The sequence below is a fragment of the Monodon monoceros genome, unplaced genomic scaffold, assembly GCF_005190385.1.
Source record: "Monodon monoceros isolate NGI ecotype Baffin Bay Population unplaced genomic scaffold, NGI_Narwhal_1 Super_Scaffold_20, whole genome shotgun sequence".
Classification (NCBI taxonomy): domain Eukaryota; kingdom Metazoa; phylum Chordata; class Mammalia; order Artiodactyla; family Monodontidae; genus Monodon; species Monodon monoceros.
Window position 1 is genome coordinate 44,538,432 of NW_021703777.1, and position 21,756 is coordinate 44,560,187.

Consider the following 21,756-nt stretch of genomic DNA (forward strand, 5'->3'; position numbering starts at 1 on the left):
TTGGGTAGAATTTGTATTGTTTCTTCCTTAAAGACTAACTGTGGTTGAGAAGTACTGGACTACATATGATCTCTGTTTCCTTCTATTTCTAAAATTTACTTTTGTTCTTTTCATATAATAGGATGCATACGTTCTTATAAATAAAGATCAGTTCCTGTGTCTTATTATTTAATGAATGAAGTTCTTTGGAGGTGGAGTGGGAGAAGTAAATTAGTTTTGCTAGGTACAGCAAAACTAATTTGGATTTGGATTTGGATTTGATTTGGATTTTTCGGTGAAGCATAATTGACTCCAAGGAACGGAGGATCTGTAAGAGAGAGGAAGGCAGTGGTGTGCTACAGTGGTGTGCTGGAGTTGGCTTGTGCTTGTTTGAGATGGCCAGTTGTTCATTTTTAAGGTATTTTGCAAGCCAGTTATTAAATACAACCTATTGAAAATTAAATTATGTAACAATTAAATCATATTAGAAACAAAGATAATACTCAAAACTCATCAATTACTAATTATTTTGCTATTGTGTCTATACTCTTGAGATTATTTACTTCTGAAATACAACCTAATGCTGTGTTTACTGGGTATCCTATTGATAACTTGAAATTTGCTATTCATATGGGAGATTTACAGATAAGCAAATGCTACAAATAGAGCTCAGTTTGTTAATTGTGTACTGTTAGGAAATGATGGAGCAAATATTATTAATCCAGATTAAACTTTAATGTTCTGAGTCTGTTGTGAGTAGCACAAAAAAATTAAGGAAATATTTTTGCAGTATTAGACAACCATTATCAGCAAAGAAATTTCTTATGTTATTACAAGTAAAGTTCTGATATTTATTGTTTATCTTTTTAATGTAAATGAAATTGTTAACCATAATTCATGTTGGAAATGCATTCGTCATTTGCTACCATACGTTAGTTACAGAAACAAGAATTCAGTAACAAATGAACTGAAACATTGCGTGAGTCAATTGGTTACATGAAATTTACAATAATGAGTATTGTATATTTTATGATTATTCGTTAATTTTGTGGCACATTTTAATTTAGTGAAATTCATAACAAATTGCACACACACACCCCACATACACATCCTCACACCACACACTCTTCCCCACCAAGAGAGCTTATCTCATCTGAAATGGAGCAATTCCTGTAGTTAGTTATATTGTCTGTGTCTTTCTCAGCTTCCCTGTCCAACACTCAGCAATTGATGGCTACTCTTTAATACTCAAGAGAAGGCTCTAGTTATTGTGAAGTTTCTCTTTGCCCTCTTGCTCTGTTCTCAGACTTTCCCAGGTCCAGCATATGAAGCAGTAATGGTGTGTTGGGTAAGACTGAGACTGTAGGACCAGACTGCTTGGGTTAAATCCCAGCTCTGCTGCCCACTAGCCATGTAACCAGAGGCAAGTTTGTCTTGCCTCTCCAAAATAGAAATAATTAAAGCACCTCCAACTTAGACTTAAGTGAATTAATATATGTAAAACACTGTGGGTAATGTTTTCAGATGGTTGATGCTCATTGAGTAGTAGCTATAGCCTGATATTTGTCTCTACGTGGAAATTGCTGAGATGCTCAGCCTTTGGTGGAATAGCTATCTGCTTGTCTTAGCACCCGGAGACAACTTTAATTGGCTAGGATGTCCTTAGCCAAGAATTTAGGAATAAATGTAACTCATAATTTAACTCATAACCTTTGACTTTTTCCTTTCTATCATAAGAGATTTTTTTGCAGTAGTACTTGATTTCTCTAAACATTTGTTTAACATACACTATACTCTGGACTCAGTTTTTGTGCAGGATTCTCAACCTTGGCACTATTGACCTTTTGAGTCAGATATTTCTTGTGTGAGGGCCTGTCCTGAGTAGGATGTTTAGCAGTATCCATGACCTCTACTCATTAGCAGCATACCCCCCAAGTCGTGACAACCAAAGATATGTCTGTACGTCACCAAATGTCTTCCGAGGGGCAAAATCACACCTGGTTGAGAACTACTTTTTTAGAGGGGACTTCAGGTGTGTGCTATGATATGAGACTGATTTGTTTTAGTATTTCTTGGAGAGAGCCATGACGGTTTTATTAATCAGTACTTATTTTTCAAGATTGCCACTAATTTTATTCAATAGGTCTTTCTCATATTTTCACTTTAGCATAGCTGCTTGATTAGTTGCTGCTACTGGGATTGGTTGGTAGGGTATCTCTCTTTTTTTGGTGACTGCTCAAACTGATGGCTTGAAAAAATCTTTTCTTGCCCATGAAGGTGCAATGGATTTAGGCATCTAGGGAATTTTTCAATGGATTACAGCACCCAGGTCTAAACTTTTTTGTATGTTATTGCACTTTGTTTTCAAAAAAAGAGATAGGAAGTCACCTGTCTTATGATTCCACTTCTTATGCTGTGTTCAGAGGTGGCTGGGAAAACAAGTATATCCTACCCCCAAAAAGGAAATTTTTGCTTGGAGGTAGTCTATTGTCCTTAGGCATTCATAAGTGACCTTTAAACAGGATCTTAAAAAGAAAAAGAAAAAGAAATAACGATGCAAGGTATTCTATTTGAATTAAAATTACTGAACAACTTAAGAGTAAATACAGTGAAAAGTGTTATTGGCAGTAAGTTTTTAAACATGCTTTTGAATATGATCTTTATGCTTCAGATATGTGTGTGTTTATGTACATTTTCTGGGAAGAATGTGGTTTTGAATCTATAAATTAAAAACAGCTAGTGTTTTTTTAAAATTTATTTTAATTTTATTTTTGGCTGCATTGGGTCTGTTGCTGTGCACAGGCTTCCTCTAGTTGCAGCGAATGGGGGCTACTCTTTGTTGTGGGTCGTGGGCTTCTCATTGTGGTGGCTTCTCTTGTTGCAGAGCACGGGCTCTAGGCACGCAGGCTTCAGTAGTTGTGGCACGCGGGCTCAGTAGTTGTGTCTCACAGGCTCTAGACCGCAGGCTCAGTAGTTGTGGCAGTGGGCTTAGTTGGTCCGCGCATGTGGGATCTTTCTGGACCAGGGCTCAAACCTGTGTCCGCTGCGTTGGCAGGTGGAGTCTTAACCACTGCGCCACCAGGGAAGTCCCCAGCTAGTGTTTCTTTTAGTTGTGGTTTGCCTTATCAGAATATTTTTCATAATACCAAATGATTTTTAAAATATCCTGTATTTATAGTTTAAATAATACTAAGCAAAACAGGTTAATTTCCTTAACCAGAATATGGAAAAAAATTTAGAAAAATATTGGTGCAACAGATGAATAAACCTTAGATAAATTATATAACATAGTATACTTCTATAGTGTTAGGCTTATAATAACTAAACAATTAAGCATAAAAATGCTTGAATTTACTGCTATTCATCAAAGAAAATATGGATGTTTAAATGGCAATGATCTCTTTACAAGACTCATTAATTATGTGAATCTAGGTATTCTTAAATTATCTTTCTTATTTGGCAGAATTTTGTTTTTTGTTTTATTAGTCTTTGTATTTTACAGTATGAGCTTGTTATTTATCTTAATATTTTTGCAGATGTCTGTAGGATATAACTTTATCAGCATTGATAATGTGCTAGGTTATTATCTGAATTATGAAAGAAATTATTTTTTGAAATGTGAAAGTTTTGCATATATCTTCAAATATATGTCAGGTGCCTTTGAAATTTTTAATTAAAAAAACTCTTTGTAAAATAACGGTGAATGCTACACACCTGTAAGAGTGGCCAAAAATCCAAAACATTGACAACACCAAATGTTGGCGAGGATTTGAAGCAACAGGAACTCTTCATTGCTGTTGGGAATGCAAATTGGTACAGCCATTTTGGAAGGAAGGCTATTTGGTAGTTTCTTAGAAAACTAAATATATTCTTATCATATGATCCAGTCAGCAGTCGTGCTCTTTGGTATTTACCCAAATGAATTGAAAACTTATGTCTACCTAAAAACTCGTACATGGATGTTTATAGTAGCCTTTATTCATGATTGCCAGAACTCGAAAGCAACCAAGATGTCCTTCAGTAGGTGAGTGGATAAATAAACTGTAGCACATCCAGACAATGGAAATATTATTCAGTGCTAAAAAGTGATGAGCTATCAAGCCATGAAAAGACATGAAGGAACCTTAGATGCATATTAATGAGTGAAAGAAGCAAGTCTGAAAAGGCTGCATACTATATGGTTCCAACTATAGACATTCTGGAAAAGGCAAAACCATGGAGACAGTAAAAAGATCATTGGTTGCCAGGGGTTAGAGGAGAGGGAGGGATGAATAAGCAGGGCACAGAGGATTTTTATGGCAGTGAAAGTATTCTCTACCGTGCTACATGGGTAGTTAATTGTCATCATACACATGTCAAATAGCCAGAATGTAACAATGTAAAACAGCAAGAGTGAACCCTGTTGTAAGCTATGAACTTCGGTTGATAACGTGTCAGTGTAGGTTCTTTGATTATAATAACTGTTGGGGGTGGTTGTGCTGTGTGGAAACAGGAAGTAAACGGGAGCTCAGTGCTTTCTGCTCAGTTTTACTGTGAACCTAAAATTGCCCTAAAATTAAAGTTTATTAATAATAAAAAAGTTCTATTGTCATATTACAAGAACAATATATTGTCAATCCTGAAAAGTTAGAGAATATAACTAAGAAAAATAAAAATTACTCATAATCCTATTATTCTTTTAGACTTTTTCATGCACATTGGTACAGATTTCATATACACATTGTTTTGTTACAAAGATGGGATTATTATATATTAAATCAGTTTTTGTTTTTAGTTAGCAGTACATCTTGAATACTTTTCCACAGATTTAAATCTTCAAAAAAGTAAAAAAATATGAGTTAGTGCCCTTTCACAATTGGAGAATGGACTGTTCTGATTTTTAAAGGTGCTTTTTGCTAAATATAGATTACCATCTTTCAGGTTGGGCTACAAAAAAATAAACATCTACTCTATACTGATTATAAATGTTATTCTTGAGGATTATTTATTGTAGAATTGTAGATTGGCACAAATGTTGGGTATTAGAGAGGATCAAATAATAGAATTCTGGCTAAACCAATTTCCGTAGTATTTATATTTTGTGCATCTTTGAAAAACTGTCATTATTTGAATACCGTGTGTTTTTTAAAGTAAATCATGGAATTTTAAGGTAGTTATTAAAGGAAATTTATATTAAGCTGTTATCAGTGTAAAAGAGCTACTAGTTTTATTGGAGGCTAGTTCTTAAAAGCAAAGATAACAAATAACTATGTTGGTTAAAGTTAATTTTACTAAGACTGTATAGAATATATGATCTTTTAGTTACTGTTATACATATTTTTGGTCACCATTTTGGAATGACTGGCATCACTTCCTAACCATCAAAGGGAGAGTCCCTTTTCATTTATTCACTTTGGAATTGACTCCTGAGAACATGGAAGTTTATTATTTGGTATATTATAACTTTCCCTGTTCAAAGAGAATCATGAGGAAACTGAACTGTAGAAAAAACTTTCCCCCTGAAACAATTTATTTGTCTAGTTCAGTTTTATGGACTTGGATTGCTGTAGCTCTTTTTAGTCCTGTATTTGATGTATCTATGTATAAAAATTAAATTATGGTGTCTTTCATTAAATATTAGTTTAGAAATTTTATGATATTTTTAATGTAGCCATTAAATAATAGTGTTTTTCATTAAATATGTGTTAATTCGGAAATTTCTGAAGAGAAGTTTGCTGGGATAGCCTAATAAATGAAACTTTCTAAAATTATAGCCAACTATCACTAAGTGGGAATTTTAAATTAAACCTTGGGGACATAAGCTTGGGGTTTTGTTTCACTTCTTCTGTGGCATAAAATCATGCTTTTAGATGGAATAATCTAAATCTGGATTTCTACCTTACATTTGTTTTCAAAACCTGAAAGAAAGGATTTACAGTATCTTAGAACTAGAATATAGGCTAGTTGCTGACTCTAAAGAATCCTGAATTTAGAGCTAGTCTGCTCTAAGTGTATTCTCTCAATTTCAAAGAAGAGTATGAGTACATATTTTAGAATTGGGTCTTAGGCTAACTGGATCTGTTTACTACACTAGTCATTGTAATTGTGCATGCTGAAAAACTTGGGTTAAATGTGATAACAGTCAGATACCGTGCTATATAGTCTTGCTTTTATGATGGGAAGTGATAAGAATATTTTGTATTTCATATAAGTACAGGGTTTTAAATGCATTTATAATTTTTTCAGATGATTTAGGCATTTTTATTATTCATTTTTATTTTTTTAATAAATTTGTAATTTAAGAATGTGACAGCTGAATCAGTAGAGGATATAGGACCTCTTGGAAGTGTGACTAGAAGAAATGCTGTTGAGCAAGAAAGTAAAAGGAAATGAATGAAGGAGGCAACCAGGATTGATAGTATCATGTTTATTATTAGAGTCTCTATGGCTGGCAGTTTTTCATGTTAGGAAAATGTTCTGTAGGAAAGCATAAACAGATTTTTGAACTTTCCATGATCTTTTCTCTGTCCACCTATACAGCACCATCTCTCCATGCCTCCAGTGATATTTTTAGCAACCCTGAACTGCTTGTAATCCCCTTGTCCTGCAAGCACATGCACGTGTGTGTGTGTGTGTGTGTGTGTGTGTGTGTGTGTGTGTGTGGATTGGGTGGGGGAGTAGCGGGGGAGGGATCTTCTCTTCAGATGGCCTGGGTCATATAAACTCTGTTAGCATTTATTACTCAATGATAAAGTTGACTTATTACAACTCTTTGGCATTGTTACTAAGAGTTTGCAAAATGCTATGGATTTAACTTTTGTGATTTGATTTGCTAAAGTCAATTTATGCTCTTTTTAGGCTAACATTTATAAATGCCTTGTGGTAAAGCTAGAGATGTGGAATCATATTCTGTTTATTTTCCTTTTTTATTCACTTAAGTGGTGTTTTGGATGGGAAAGCAATTTTCCCCAAGTTGTTTTGCTTTACCAAGAGACAGGAATGATTAAATTATTTTGTTTCCTAAGAGTCTTTCTGATGATGATATTGTGAGTAATTATAGATTAACCAGTATATGTAGTTCACATCATCACAAAAAAAAATTCCCTTATGCTTATTATAGTCTATCCCTCCCTCCACCCCTAACCCCTGGCAACCACTTAACCAGTTTTCTGTTCCCATAGTTTTGATTATTATGGAATGTCATATAAATGGATTTGTATACTACATAGCTTTTTACAAAAAATTGAGATATAATTGACACATAGCATTGTATTAGTTTTAGGTGTACAACGTTAACGATTTGTTATATGTGTATATTGTGACATGATTGCACTGAGAAAGGTGTAGTTAACATCCATCACCATGCAGTTACATTTTTTTTGTGTGTGTGATGAGAACTTTTAAGATTTCTCTTAGCAACTTTCAAATATACAGTATTGTTAACTGTAGTTACTATGTTATACATTACATCCCCAGGACTTACTTGTTTTGTAACTGGGAGTTTCTACCTTTTGACTCCACCCATTTTGCCTACGCCCCCACCCCCACTTCTGGCAGCCACCAATCTGTTCTCTGTATCTATGACTATTTTTCTTTATTTTGGATTCCACATACAGGTGAGAGCATACAGTATTTGTCTTTCTCTGTCTGACTTACTTAGCATAATGTCTTCAAGGTCCGTTTGCAAATGATAGGATTTCCTTATTTTTTTATGGCTGAATAATATTTCATTGTGTGTTTTGTGTGTGTGTGTGTGTGTGTCACATATTCTTTATTCATTTATCTATTGATGGGCGCATAAGTTGTTGCTGTGTCTTGGCTATTGTAAATAATGCTGCAGTGAACATGGGTGCAGATATCTTTTCTAGATAGTGATTTTGTTTTTTTGGGATAAATACCCAGAAGTGGAGTTGCTAGATCGTATGGTAGTTACGTTTTTAATTTTTTGAGGAACCTCCTTACTGTTTTCCATAGTGGCTGCACCAATTTACACTCCTACTGACAGTACACAAGGGTTCCCTTTTCTCCACGTCCTCACCATTTATCTCTTGTCGTTTTGATAATGGCTGTTTTAACAGGTGTGAGTTGATATCCCATTGTGGGTTTGATTTGCATTTCCCTGATGGTTAGTGATGTTGAGCCCCTTTTAATGTATCTGTTGGCCATCTATATATCTCTTTGGGAAAATGTCTGTTCAGATGCTTTGCCCATTATTTACTTGGATTTTTTTTTTTTTTTTTTTTTTGCTATTGAGTTGTGTGAGTTCTTTATCTATTTTGGATATTAACCCCTTATTAGATACATGATTTGCAAATATTTTCTCCCATTCTGTAGGTTGCCTTTTCATTTTGTTGATGGTTTCCTTTACCGAGCAGAAGTGTTTTAGTTTGATATAGTCCAATATGTTTATTTTTGCTTTTGTAGTCTTTACTTTTGTGTCAAATCCAAAAAATCATTACTGAGACCAATGTCAAGGAGCTGACCCCCTATGTTTTCTTCTAGTTTTATGGTTTCAGGTCTACATTCAAATCTTTAATTAATTTTGAGTTGGTTTTTGTGTAAGATAGGGGTCCAGTTGCTTTTTTTGCATGTGGCTGTTTTCTCAACACTGTTTATTGAAGAGACTGTCCTTTCTCATTGTATATTCTTGGCTCCTTTGTTATAAATTAACTGATCATACATTTGTGGGTTTATTTTGGGGCTTTCTACTTGGTTCCGTTAATCTATGTGTCTGTTTTTATGCCCAAAACATGCTATATTGACTACTGTAGCTTTGTAATATACTGCGAAATCAGGAGGTGATTTCACAGTGATGCCTCCAGCTTTGTTCTTTCTCCAGATTCCTTTGGCTCTTCTGATCTTTTGTGGTTCCATGTACATTTTAGGATTATTTGTTCTATTTTTGTGAAAAATGGCATTGGAATTTTGATAGGGATTGCATTGAATTCTTCTAGTCCATGAGGATGGGATGTCTTTCTGTCTTTTTGTGTCTTTATTTTCTTTCATCAGTGTCTTACAGTTTGCAGGGTACAGGTCTTTTATCATGGTTAAATTTATTTCTAAGTATTTTATTGTTTTTGATGCAAATGTTAATGGGATTGTTTCCCTGATTTCCCTGATAGCTTGTTATTAGTGTATAGAAACACAACAGATTTTTATGTATTGATTTCGTATCCGGTAACTTTACTGAATTCATTTATTCTAATGTCTTTTGGGTTTTCTACGTATAATATATCATCTGCAAACAGTTTTATATCCTTTCTGATTTGGATCCCTTTTTATTTCATTTTCTTACCTAATTGCTCTGGCTAGGACTTCCAGTACCATGTTGAATGAAAGTGGCAAGAGTGGGCATCCTTGCCTTGTTCCTGATCTCAGAGGAAAAGCTTTCAGGTTTTCACCTTTGAGTATGGGTGTCTGTTGTGAGCTTGTCATACGTGGCCTTTATTATGTTGAAGTTTACTGTATATAGCATTTTAAGTATGGCGTATTTAATTTAGCATAATGCATTTGACATTCATCCACGTCGTGTGTGTCAGTAATTCAATCATTTTTATGTATGGCTATTCCACAGTTTATTCATCAGTTGAAGGATATTTGTATTGTTTCCAGTTTGGGGTGACTATAAATAAACTTGCTGAAAACATTTATGTATGGGTTTTTATATGAACGTAAGTTTTAATTTTGCTTAGGTAAATACCTAGGAATGAGATTGCTGGGTTCTGTAAGTGTATGTTTAATTTTATGAGGAATTACAAAACTGTTTTCTGAAGTGACAGTACCATTGTACTTTCCCATTGGTAAAATATGAGGTTGTGTGTGTGTATTTATGTACAAATATGTATATATTTGTAAGCATACACACAAGGATATGGGGTGTGTGTGTGCGTGCGCGTGTGTGTGTTTTCCTTGTCAGTCTTATTGTAAGTTTTCAATGTAATCATTCTAATAGCTGTGTAGTGATATCTCATTGTGATTTTAAGTTGCATTTCCCTAATGCCTAATGTTGACCATCTTTTCATGTGCTTATTTTCTATCTGTGTATCTTCTTTGGTGAAGTATCTGTTAAAATCTTTTGCCACTTTTTAAAAATTAGACTTTGTTATGATTTTGTTTTGAGAATTCTTTATATATTCCAGAGTGCTTTTTCATATAAGTGTTTTGCATGTATTCTCAGTCTCTGGGCATGTCTTTTCATTCATCTTTCAAGAGTAGATGTTTTAAATTTTCAAGGAATCTAGTTTATCAGTATTTTTCTTTTATGGATCATGCTTTTGTGTTTTATTGAAGAAGTATTTGCCTAATCCACGGTCACAAAGATTTTTCTCTTATGTTTTCTTTTATAAGTTTTATAGGTTTTGCTTTTGCACGTAAGCTTATGATCCTTGCAAGTTAATTTTGTGTATGGTGCAAGGTGTGGATTGATGCTTATTTCTTTATTTTTTGCATATGGATGTCCAGTTGTTCCAGCACCATTTGTTGAAAAATCTATCCTTTCTCTATTGAATTACCTTTGTACCTTCATGGAAAATCTATTGACTGTATATACGTGGGTCTATTTCTAGTTTCTCAGTTATATTTCTTTCAACTATATGTGTCTGTCTTTTCATTAGTACCAAACTGTCTGGATTATCATTGCTTTCTAGTAAGGCTTGACATTAGATAGTGGGCACATCCAAGTTTACATTTCTTTCTCAAAAGTGTTTTGGCTCTTCTAGGTCCTTCCACATAAATTTTAGAATCAGCTTGTTGATTTTTAGGTTGGGAAATATTCTAAAAAAGAGATGGAAGATGACTTAAACCATGAAGGATGGATAGGAATTTGACATCATTGAAACAGATGAGAATGTATATACCAGATGTATATACCAGAGAAAGTAGAAAACACAGGCTACACGAAAAAAATGGAAAGATAGAGATTTGGGGAAGAAGTCCTAGTCCTGAGAAAATTGATGTTGAAATTTTTAATCTAGTCTAATTACCTCCCGTTTTCTGTAAGATAGATTGTATTCACTGTTTTTAGGTAAGTGGGAGCATAGTCGTTGTTAGATAGAGACTAAGACCTAATTTGGAATGATAGGACATTATGATAGAATCATAAGCTTTGGTTGTCTAAATTGATTGCTAGTGAAATAAAATGAAACTTGTCCAATAATAGCATTATTTTGGAACTTTGAAGTGCTTGGTAGATTGGTAATTCCAGGTCTTCATTTTTCCTTTTAGTATTTATTTATGTTTTATGTTGCTGCTGCTCTTGTTTTCTGGTATCCCACATATGGGAAAAAAATTTCTAGATATGCAGAAAAGGAGTTACATTCTTATTCTTTCTGCCTTTTTTCTCCCTCATGATAGTACTTTAACTGACAAGTTAGACTAACCCTACCACTTCCCCTTTTACAGAGTCAGAAGTTATCTTTCTGGATTACTCTAAAGTTTTCTTCGGATTACCTTTATAAAGGAGTATAACAATCATTACAGTTATCTCATTTTCATTCAGGGGATTTATTGTTATATATGCCTATGCAGTGGCAATTACCTGATAAAGGGAAAAAAAGTAGTAGCAAGAAGAAATGCCAAATTCTTCGTAGAAGTATTTGAAAGTAGAATATTTTATTACTTTATTTTTCAAGTAGTGCCATTAAAATGATGTAAGCTACCTGAGGGCAATGATGCTGTTCAGCTTGTTCACTGTCGGAGTCTTAGTGCGTGGTATAATACATTATAATCAGTACTCCTGCAGTAGATGTTTGAATAAATGTTAAACTGATCAGAAACATGAAATTCCAGAAGCCTGAAGGTTATTTTTTCCATAATGATGGGTGGCTTTACCATTGTAAAACACGGATTTTATTTTGCTTTGTTTTTGTTTAGAATGGTGACAGATTGGGAGATATCATGAAAACTTTGAATGGATTCTTTCTGAACGTTTGCATTGTCATCATCTACGGACTTGAGTTGAATATGTCATTGAAGACAAATGCTATCCAGAGGCCCTTGGTATAGAAGAGGAGTGGAAATGTGGATGAAATTGTTATTTATCTCAGGGTGTCTTCTCAGCTCTTGTGATTGCCATCAATCTTTATCAGTATGATTCTACTATATGCAGTGTGATTTGCTAGGTGCTGTTTTTTAGTATCAGCTCTTGAGCTCATTTAGGGAAGGTATAGATTTTGTATGACAGTTGTAATGATTAATACTTGTGTATAGCTAAAAATAGATATTGATGAGGAAATAGAAACTTCAGAAATGCTGTAGTGCAAGGGTTAGTTTGCTTTATTAAAAAAGGTAAACCTAGACATTTTCTCAGAAGGGAAAATGGTCTTAATGTTTAAGAGCAGTTGAGAAGGATGGATGTTAGTCAAGGTGGGTATTCAATAAATAACAAACAATGTGTTCATAACCTTTGGAAATAAATGCTGATAGAAGACAGATTTATCTGAGAATATGTAAAGTGTAATAAGTCACTACATCTTGCTCCAAAATGGAAGCAGAAATATCTAATGTAGGCTTAATTTTGTCTTCTTTCAACTTTGGGAACTCTGCATCTCTGCCTAAGATTGCTTTGCAAACTACTGTTGAGACGATCACTTAATATTTCTATGGATATAAGTGCATGTCTACTGGCTTGTACTTTAGGTTTGGATTCATTGAGTTAGGAGTCTCTGGTTCGTTATGAAGCACTATTCGGTGGTTGTAGCATTCTCTTTCTTATTCTGAGTTCTAAATGAAATAGTATTAATTGTGCTGAACTATAGACTGAGATAAAATGATCTTAAATTTAGAGAAGGTGGTGGGAGGAAAGCTGTGGTTTAACACCATAAGGACTTAACATCTTTATATGTACCATAGAGCCCGCTGTTTTTTTAATAAGATGCTTCAGATGACCAAAATTAGCAGAAGTTTAGTTCTGGCCTTTAACAGTTTGCTCTGATTTGGCTCAGATTATTATTATTCGGGGATGGGGCAGGGAGGAGTTATTTTGCATTATTTTCCTAGCCCCAGATATAAAACCTGAGATTTGGGAATCCTTGGCAATAGTGTATTTGGGCGTAACTCAGATATATATATATATATATATATGTAGTAACATGCTATTCACTGAACACGATGCTATGTAGGTATCTTGTATTTTATTTACAGTTTTGGAAACTCCAAGGTAAATTTTTTAAGGCAAAGTAGCCCTAGTGTTACATACAGTGTTGCTTTGCAGCTAAGAAAAGATTGGAATACATTTTCCATGAAGTCAGTATTTTACAGGTTTACGTGAAGTTTTTGCTTAATTATACAGAAGACTGAGAACTAAATTAACGAAAATCTTCACTGTATGTAGTAATTAATCATCCTTCAGTTACAGAGATTAAGACTTGTTTACTTTCAGGATAGTTCATAGAAACTAAGAAGTAGGAGATAATCAGGTTGTTTTTCCAGGACTGATGGTTGCTCTCAGAAATTTTGCCCTAGAATCTGAGGGGGCTGCGTTGGTGATAAAATGAGATTCAAGGAATGGAGTAGAGAGGATGGTAGGTTCAAAGAAGCTTATGTAGTCAGTATTTGGGGAGCTATGTGGAGTATTTTTCATAGTGTCAAAATGGGGTTTGAAGACTGGAAGTTAAAAAGGCTGTGTTGTGAAGGGGCTTTTAGTTTACTGTGTTATGTGATCAGGATCCCCAATATAAATTAGGTTGATATAATGGGAGGATCCTTGGTGTATAGCAGGAACTGATGTAAGATATTGCAGAAATTAGAAACTCTTGGAAAAAACAATTAAAAAACCTGCCTCTTCATCAATTTGATAAAGAAGATAGGAAAAGGAAATTAGCTGCTAGGCTTTACAAAATTAAACATTTCTCTTTCTTGGATGAAAAGTGTCAATCCAGTATTTAAGCCTTGGACTGACCTATATCTTAGACTGTTGAGAAAGCACATTAACAGTGTAAATTATGTTTGAATTATTATTTATATTTATTTTGAAATAGGTTTTTATGGTATGTCTCCAGGATGGAAGGTTGATGCTGAGGAACTGAGAGGGAAGATAAAGCTGAATAGGAGTATTCAATAATACCAGTTTCCTAAATTTGAGCTAAGTTTTTAGTAGCATGCTTGAAAACCTGATGTTTGGGACAGTAGTGATCACCAGATCTATAGACTCTACTAAATTACTTAGTTAATGCAAATGAAAAATGTTTTAACTTCAGTTAGACTATCCAAATTTAGTTTCATTTTGAAGGATTAAGTGACTTGTATTTTTATTGACTTCCTAATCAAATCCAAAGGAGACCTTTGACCCCTAATATAGCAGTATTAATATTACTTTGGTTTTTACATATTATAGACACTGGTAAACATTTTATGGATATGTTTTGCAGGAACAGATTTTATAAATTTTATTGGACTTACAAAGATGGAGACTTATGAAAAATTTAAAAAAAGAAGTATACTTCTTATATAGTAGCTGTTTTAGAGATTAGCGTTAGTGGGCCAGAAGAGGTGATGATTATTAATCTCCTATCTAGATTTTGTAAATATTTAGGGAAATTGAACATGTGGATTAATGACCATTTCATGAGATTAATTTTTAGAAGAGCATTGACTGTTAATTGGGAAAGGTGAGAGGAAGATGGTAGTTTTTAGGATTATAAAGCATATATGATCATTCCACAAATACATATTCAGTGCCTACTATGTGGTAGGAACTGTATAGAGTTATAAAAAGGATATGCCTCCACACAGAAACAACTTATTGTCCCCTTAAATAACACACCATCTAGTGGGAGCCATGATTAAAACTGCCAAATTAAGTTGACCTATGCACTATATTTTATAAAAGTGATTTAAAATTAATGAAACATAGTTTTTGCAAATGTCACAGTCTTAGTTTTTTATCCATTCTCATTGTAGATGATGGATTTGTAGCATGTCTTTGGATCTGAATCTGTTTGATTTGGTTTTGCTTAACTTGTGTTTTTGTAGAATTTTATATTAGTGTGCAGGAGTACCCACAGAGACACATGTACCTTATGGTGCATAGTAGAAATTCTGAAAACCTTGTTACCTAAAAATTTTATATTCAGAAATAATTTACATAGGCCAAAAGTGGTAAAAATCAAGTTTTTCCCGAGGAAAATGATCATACTGTTTGTGCTGTGTGAAGATCCAGGACATTTATGGAAAATAAAATATGTTTCAGTATCACCCAGTTGTGTGATAAGGTTAGAGCAGAAGAGCTTAACCTGGAAATTTGGAAGCTAATGACTGTTAACAGATGAAAAAATCTGGAAAACTTTCTCTTTGCCCCTTTTAGTAAATAGGAAGGAATGACTGTTTTTCCTTCCGCAATATGAGGACAAATTATGGTATGGGAAATTTTGATTGTATTCTTTTCTAGCTTTGATTCCTTGATACATGATAGAATACTTCCTATTTTTCTTTGTTCTCTTTATGTAACAAATTTCAGACCATCTGAAAGTAACTCTTACATTGAGATAGAACGTCTAAACTACTTAGAAACACTCCCAGTTTTAGGCAGTTGGTTTTCGTGTGTGTCTGTATGTCTCTGTGTTAAAATATGAGCAAAGAACCAACTATAAATACTATGAGGATATTTACTGATAGCATGCAGGAGTTTAATTAGGTTCAGGATTTTGTAATTTGCTATTCTTGTTAGATCTGAATGGGATTTCATTTTCTGCCAATTACCGAGCAGTAACTCTTGTATTAGACCTCTTGAATGATTACTTTTATGGCCATTTGTCATCTGATTCATACATTGCATTCTTGAGGAGTTTATGTCTAGCTGGTCATCACTGATGATTGTCCAGTGATTATTTTGGCAGTTAACTGAATAAAACTGTATAATATTAGTTTCAGTTAGGGTGGCCATGTAACTCATTATCCAAATTGGACACTTTTGGGAGTGAAGAAGTGTTATCAATAATTAACCTAAGAATAACAGATATAAACCAAGACTGGTCCATGCAAACCAAGATACATGATAATCTTAATTAGATGCTTTTGATTGCAAGTAACAAAACATAAACTAGTAGTTTAAACAATAAGTAAAATAGATTGACTTGTGTATCCAAAAAGCCCAGTATTTTAGAGTGCTACAGGTGTGGTTTGGTGAGGACTCTGGCTTTGTGTCTCTATTTTCTCATCTTTGACTGCTACGGCTGGCTTTCCTTATAGTTGGATGCTTGCCAACAATAGCTGGGGCTGTATTCTTTTTCATTTATGACCAGCAGGAGAGAGAAGCCTGCTCCTCCCATAAACATAAAATGAGTCTTAAGCCTAGTGATTATTAAATATTTCTGAACTAATCTCTGTGACAAGGGGAATGTCATGTGCTAATTGTCTTAGATATGGAATATCTGAATATCACTGAGATAAGGAGGATAGGATTACTCTGATTCTCTTAGGCCAGTCAGAGTCCATTCAGGAAACTTGCATAGGGTCAGTCTGTCTTGGGAAGCAAGGCAGCTAAATGAAGGGGAAAGGGTGCAATGGATGTTTGGGAAGCAACCACCATGTTTTCTGTGAAGTCCAGTGTCCCTGCTTCTTTGCATTTTTCCTGAGGCATCTGTTACTGAGTACCTGCAATAGCCTAGCATACTTTAGATGTGTTTTCCTTCTAGTGAGAATTTAGTAGTAGCCTGGCAAGGGGGGAGAAGAAGAAAATTTACCATCTCATTTTTCTTTCTCTCTTTTTTTTCTATTAGATTATAATTGTTGATTTTTTTTTTTCCCTTACAGACTAATAGGGATGCCAAAGGAAAAATATGACCCTCCAGATCCTCGCAGAATTTATACCATCATGTCAGCAGAGGAGGTAGCCAATGGGAAAAAATCTCACTGGGCAGAATTAGAAATCTCGGGTGAGTGGAATCTGAAACATTTAATCTGGGCTATAATAGCAATGATGAACAAGAGTTGAGTGTTATACTTATTTCTTTGCTGTACATTTTTAATTAGATGAATTAATTGAGAAAATACAAGATGCTGAGGCACTAGTGTTTAACTTATTGATTTATCTGTGACCAAATATCTTTGTTCCCATTCTTTCTTTTGAGATTAATACTGTGGGCCACAGTTGGCATCTAAAATTGAAGGCATTGGGAGTTCAGTTTCTAAGTAAAACTAGGTTCTTTGATATAATAGATTTTGTTTTAGCTATTGCAGAGTAATCATTTTTGCAAATTGATATCTTTGCCGTCCTCCTATCAGCCCATTGTTGGTAGAATGGGAAACCTAGAAGCTATCTGTTTATTCTATAAATTACATGTTTAGGAGTTGTTAAAATAGAATCTGATTCCTAAACACTCATAACCAGTCTAATAGTGAGAAAAACATCAGACAAACCGAAGGACATTCCACAAAATTCCTAGCTAGTAATCCTCAAAATTGTCAAGGTCATGAAAAACAAGGAAAGACTGTGAAACTGTCACAGATGAGAGAAGACTAAGGAGACATGAAGACTAAATGCAAAAAATATGATCTTCCAGATCCTCGAACAAAAAGGTGTAAAAACTGGTGAAATTCAAATAAAGTCTATAAATTAGTTATCTTCGAACAAAAGGGTGTAAAAACTGGTGAAATCAAATAAAGTCTATAAATTAGTTAATATTGACACTTCGTACCAATCTTGGTTTCCTAGTTTTGACAAATGTACCATGGTAATATAAGATGCTGGTACTAGGGGCAACTGGATGAGGGGGATATAGGAACTGTATTATCTTGGTAGCTTTTCTGTAGATCTAAAATTATCACAAACTTAAAAGTTTATTAAAAATAAAATATAAGTACAGTTTTTCTTTTATGAATTGATACAATACAGATTATATTTAGAATGTAATTTTTTCCCCAGTAAGCTTTCATTTGGAAGAGTTAAACGCATATTATGGTGTCAATAGCAAGAAATACCCATATCTTTAGCTAAAAGGTGGTGGTTAGGTGATTGATAATTTAAAAAAAATGAATATGAGCAAATCCTATTAGGTTAACCCAGGGATTCTCAACTTGGCACTATTGACACTTAGGGCTGGACGGTTCTTTGTGGTTGGGAGTGGTTGTGTGCGTGTCGGATGTTTAGCAGCATTCCTGGCCTCTACCCGCTAGATGCCAGTAGCACCCCTCTAGTTGTGACAACCAAAAATGTCTCCAGATTGCTAAAGTCTCTTGGGGAGCAGTATTGCCCCTGGTTGAGAACCATTCGGTTAAACCCTGGGTAAAACTAAAATAAGTTTCTTTTTTACTAGAGCCTCTTTTCACTTGAAAACTTCGTTTCCTATTAAAATGCAAAATCCTAATTGGCACTTTAAGCCTGATTATAGACAGCATGAAGGAACCTGTGAACCCTGAAGAGAAGATCTAAGTTCGAGTCTACTGCTTGATAGCCATATGAAAAATAACATTTCCCTATTGAGACTTTTTGCCATCTCTACCTTCCACTGCTCTTTTAATCAATATCTGTTAGCATTTTACTTTGGTAAAGTTTTCAAAGTCTCTTCATATAAGTTTATTGTTAAGATAACATCACATTTTACAGAAGCTGAAGCGATGTGATTTGTTTAGGCTTATATGGCTAATAAATGGTAAAAATCAGGACTGTGAACCAAGTCTTCTTTTTCCAGTACATGTTCTACCATAGCTGTCAGATGCTGACTGATAGGTAAAGCTTAATGAGTGACTATTTCCTTGAGTATGTTGCACTTAAATGCAAAATCTTAAACCAGAGTTATTAATGTATAATTGAAATATGAGAAGGCTGGGGAAGATGTCTCCTTTGGGAGTAAAATGGTTTTCCCGGCGGCTAATCTAAGGTTGGTTCTAAATCATAGCAATTACTCCTGTCTATTTAAAGTTTGTGGACTAATTCAGGCCCTAGATATAGATAAACCTTGCACTATTAATTTTCACGAAGTATGTGAGAAGTGCTTTTGTGAGGATCATAACTTAGAGAAAAAAAATTCAGGACTGTTCTACTACAAAAGCTCAACTCAGCCCCATGCTTTCTCCTTGAGACCATGTGATCACCCTGACTCCAATGGTCTCCTCATTATGCCACATCTTATTTAATACATGGAAGATTCATGAGAAAGAATGGTTGTCAGGGAAAAAAGTGGCATGAAATTAAAGAAGGACCAGGTGTGTTTGGAAGCAATCAAGTAGCATTAAATACAAAGTTAAAATGCCAGAGTCACAATATCTGTATGTATTTGTGGGCTCTTCTCCCACTTTTTAGTCCTTGTAGTTCAGTCTTTGTCTTGGACCTAGAAGTTTAATGCATCAATATTTTGCCTTTTAGGTAGAGTGCGGAGCTTAAGTACATCACTTTGGTCATTGACACACTTGACAGCACTGCACCTAAATGACAATTACCTTAGTCGCATTCCACCTGATATTGCCAAGCTTCATAATCTGGTTTACCTGGATCTGTCATCCAATAAACTCAGAAGTTTACCAGCAGAACTAGGAAACATGGTGTCTCTCAGGTGAGGAAATATAAATGTGACTCACTGTATAAAATTCTAAATTTACCAAATAAGAATATTATGGAAGGTTACTCATCTTACAGTAGGATTTCCATATGTATGTGAAGGTTAAATGATATAAATTGTCTAAGCAGAGTGCTTGAGTTGGGCTCCATTGAACCCTTCTTTTCCTTTCTTCCTTTAAATTTGGAGGTTTCTGGCTAGAAATGTGCTTGTATGACCAATTTCTTTTGACAGACTTGAGGTGGGATAGGGCTATAAAATACCTAAGTCTCGCTTTACACTCAAGTGACAAATCTCATCAGAATTAATTGGGGCTAGACTAGTCTAGACTAATGAGAAATAATTGGGAAAATGATTTGCTTATAAGTAAAGGTTTTAGAAACATATCTATTTTATAAGGCAAGTTATGCTTATATATTACAACTCCTTAAGGAAATCTTAAAACCTGATAATAAATGGATTTATTTCTAGTCTTTCAGGATTCTTTAAGAAATTTCTTCATAGGAGAAAATTGTATAGGAATCTTGAGACCTTGTATAAATGTTCCCAATGAAAACAGGGATCGCTTTTCTACCTTATCTGCTGAATAGTAATGTTAAAAAATTGCCATCACATGTTTAAAATTAAATATTTAATATCATTTAAAAATCTTGTTCTTTGCCATCCCCTTGCTGTGTGTTTTTGTTGTTTTTTATACTTTTTAGTCATTTATTTTATACCTTTTGGCCATTAATTAATTACAAGGGCTGTTTATTTTTTCTGTAGTCTGCCCAAAATTTCACAATCATAAATCAGATCTTACCTGTGCTCTCCTATTTATACTATCCTATGCTTTATTTTTAATGTTTATGTTCTGTGTCAATGATTGTTGTATCTTGAAGTGATAATAGTTGTATTGTTACAAAAATTGATACAGGGAATTGGCTACTATAGTTAAATCCTGAAGTTTATTTTAAAAAGATTACTTTTTTCTATGAATGAGACTAGGTTCAAGGATATCTGCTGTCTTTGGGTACATAAAATATGTGTCACTCTGATTTGCATCTGAGAGGCATTTTGGGTGAGAGAGAAGAGGGAGCATATTTAGCCTGAGAATGACATACAGTTCCTATACCTTTAACTTTAATCTGTGCTAGAGAATGAGTAAATCACAGAAACACTGTTAATAATTGTGGCAGTTACAACATTTTTGGATGAATGTAGAGAAATATACCCTGAATGTAGACATCACTCATGTTATGTTAGAAGGCAGGTTAAGAACAACGACTGTAGGTATTAATAAAGTTTGATATATTAAACTAAAACAGTTTTTGTGTTTGTTTTTTTTTTAAAAAAACAGGGAATTGCTTTTAAATAACAATCTGTTACGGGTTTTGCCTTATGAACTTGGTCGGCTCTTCCAGCTACAAACTCTAGGTTTGAAAGGTGAGTGATTTTTTAAAAATGATAGCATTAGCACTCAGCATTGAGGTTTTCTTAGCCTTTTAAAGACCATTTTGGTTACAGTTAGGCAGGTTTTAGTATAATTTCGAGAATGTAACTATACATTACTCTTGAAAGAAAAGTGGTTCTTCTCTATCAAATTGAACTTCACGATTTCAACAAGCTGCCATCATTTTAACAAACTTGTATGGGGGAAATTTCGAGTTTTTTTGTTTTGTTTTGTTTTTATATTTTACTGAAATTTCTTAGAGGAGATAGTTTAAATTAACATTTAGCACTGTAGTTTTTTTCCCATTTTTTTTAAAAAATTGAAAACAGTGATGTAACATAATGAATTTTAACCTCAGCCAGAATGTCTGGTTTTGATAGAGTAGATAGCATTGGCATATTAGGTTTATAAGAGGGAAAACATTACAGTAAAAATGAGCTATGTCTAATAAGTGTAGTTATTGTAAATAGTGTATTAATCCAAAATGCATGTTCCTCTGATGATATAATCTCAGTTTGGAATGAAAGTCATACTCAAATCACATAAATACTGAGATTTGTATATTTTTCTCTTATAGCATAGCATAAGAAGAAGGGTTTATTTTGAATGCAGAGGACTAAATACAGATTTACACTATTGGTTAAACATTTTCCGTGCTAATGAGGAGGGAACATTAAAGCCTTATAAAGTATACACTTTCATATGTTTTATTTTCCTTCTTCAAAGACTACTGAGTCTCATGAACGTGTTCTGTTTGCGTTTGCTTAAATCATATAGTGGAGCATTAAGAAAGAAGCTTGAATAAGAGTGGTAAGATTGCTGACATTATTTGTTGAAATGACAAAAGTGGTGTTAGGCTTCCTTATACAGTTAACC

The 21,756-nt window shown here is 34.1% G+C and overlaps 1 protein-coding gene across 5 annotated transcripts in view; it reads left to right on the forward strand.

Moving 5' to 3' along the window:
- CNOT6L (CCR4-NOT transcription complex subunit 6 like) overlaps window positions 1-21,756 on the forward strand; it is a 163,857-nt gene that overhangs the window by 32,014 nt on the left and 110,087 nt on the right. For all 5 annotated transcript variants that reach the window (XR_003795520.1, XM_029234764.1, XM_029234765.1 and 2 more), the window contains exons 2-4: window positions 16,708-16,829; window positions 19,259-19,445; window positions 20,788-20,873. Coding sequence is in view for 4 of the 5 variants with exons in the window: in XM_029234765.1 (XP_029090598.1) it covers window positions 16,708-16,829; window positions 19,259-19,445; window positions 20,788-20,873 (395 nt within the window). In the remaining variant the exon portion in view is untranslated. The remainder of the gene's footprint in view (window positions 1-16,707; window positions 16,830-19,258; window positions 19,446-20,787; window positions 20,874-21,756) is intronic.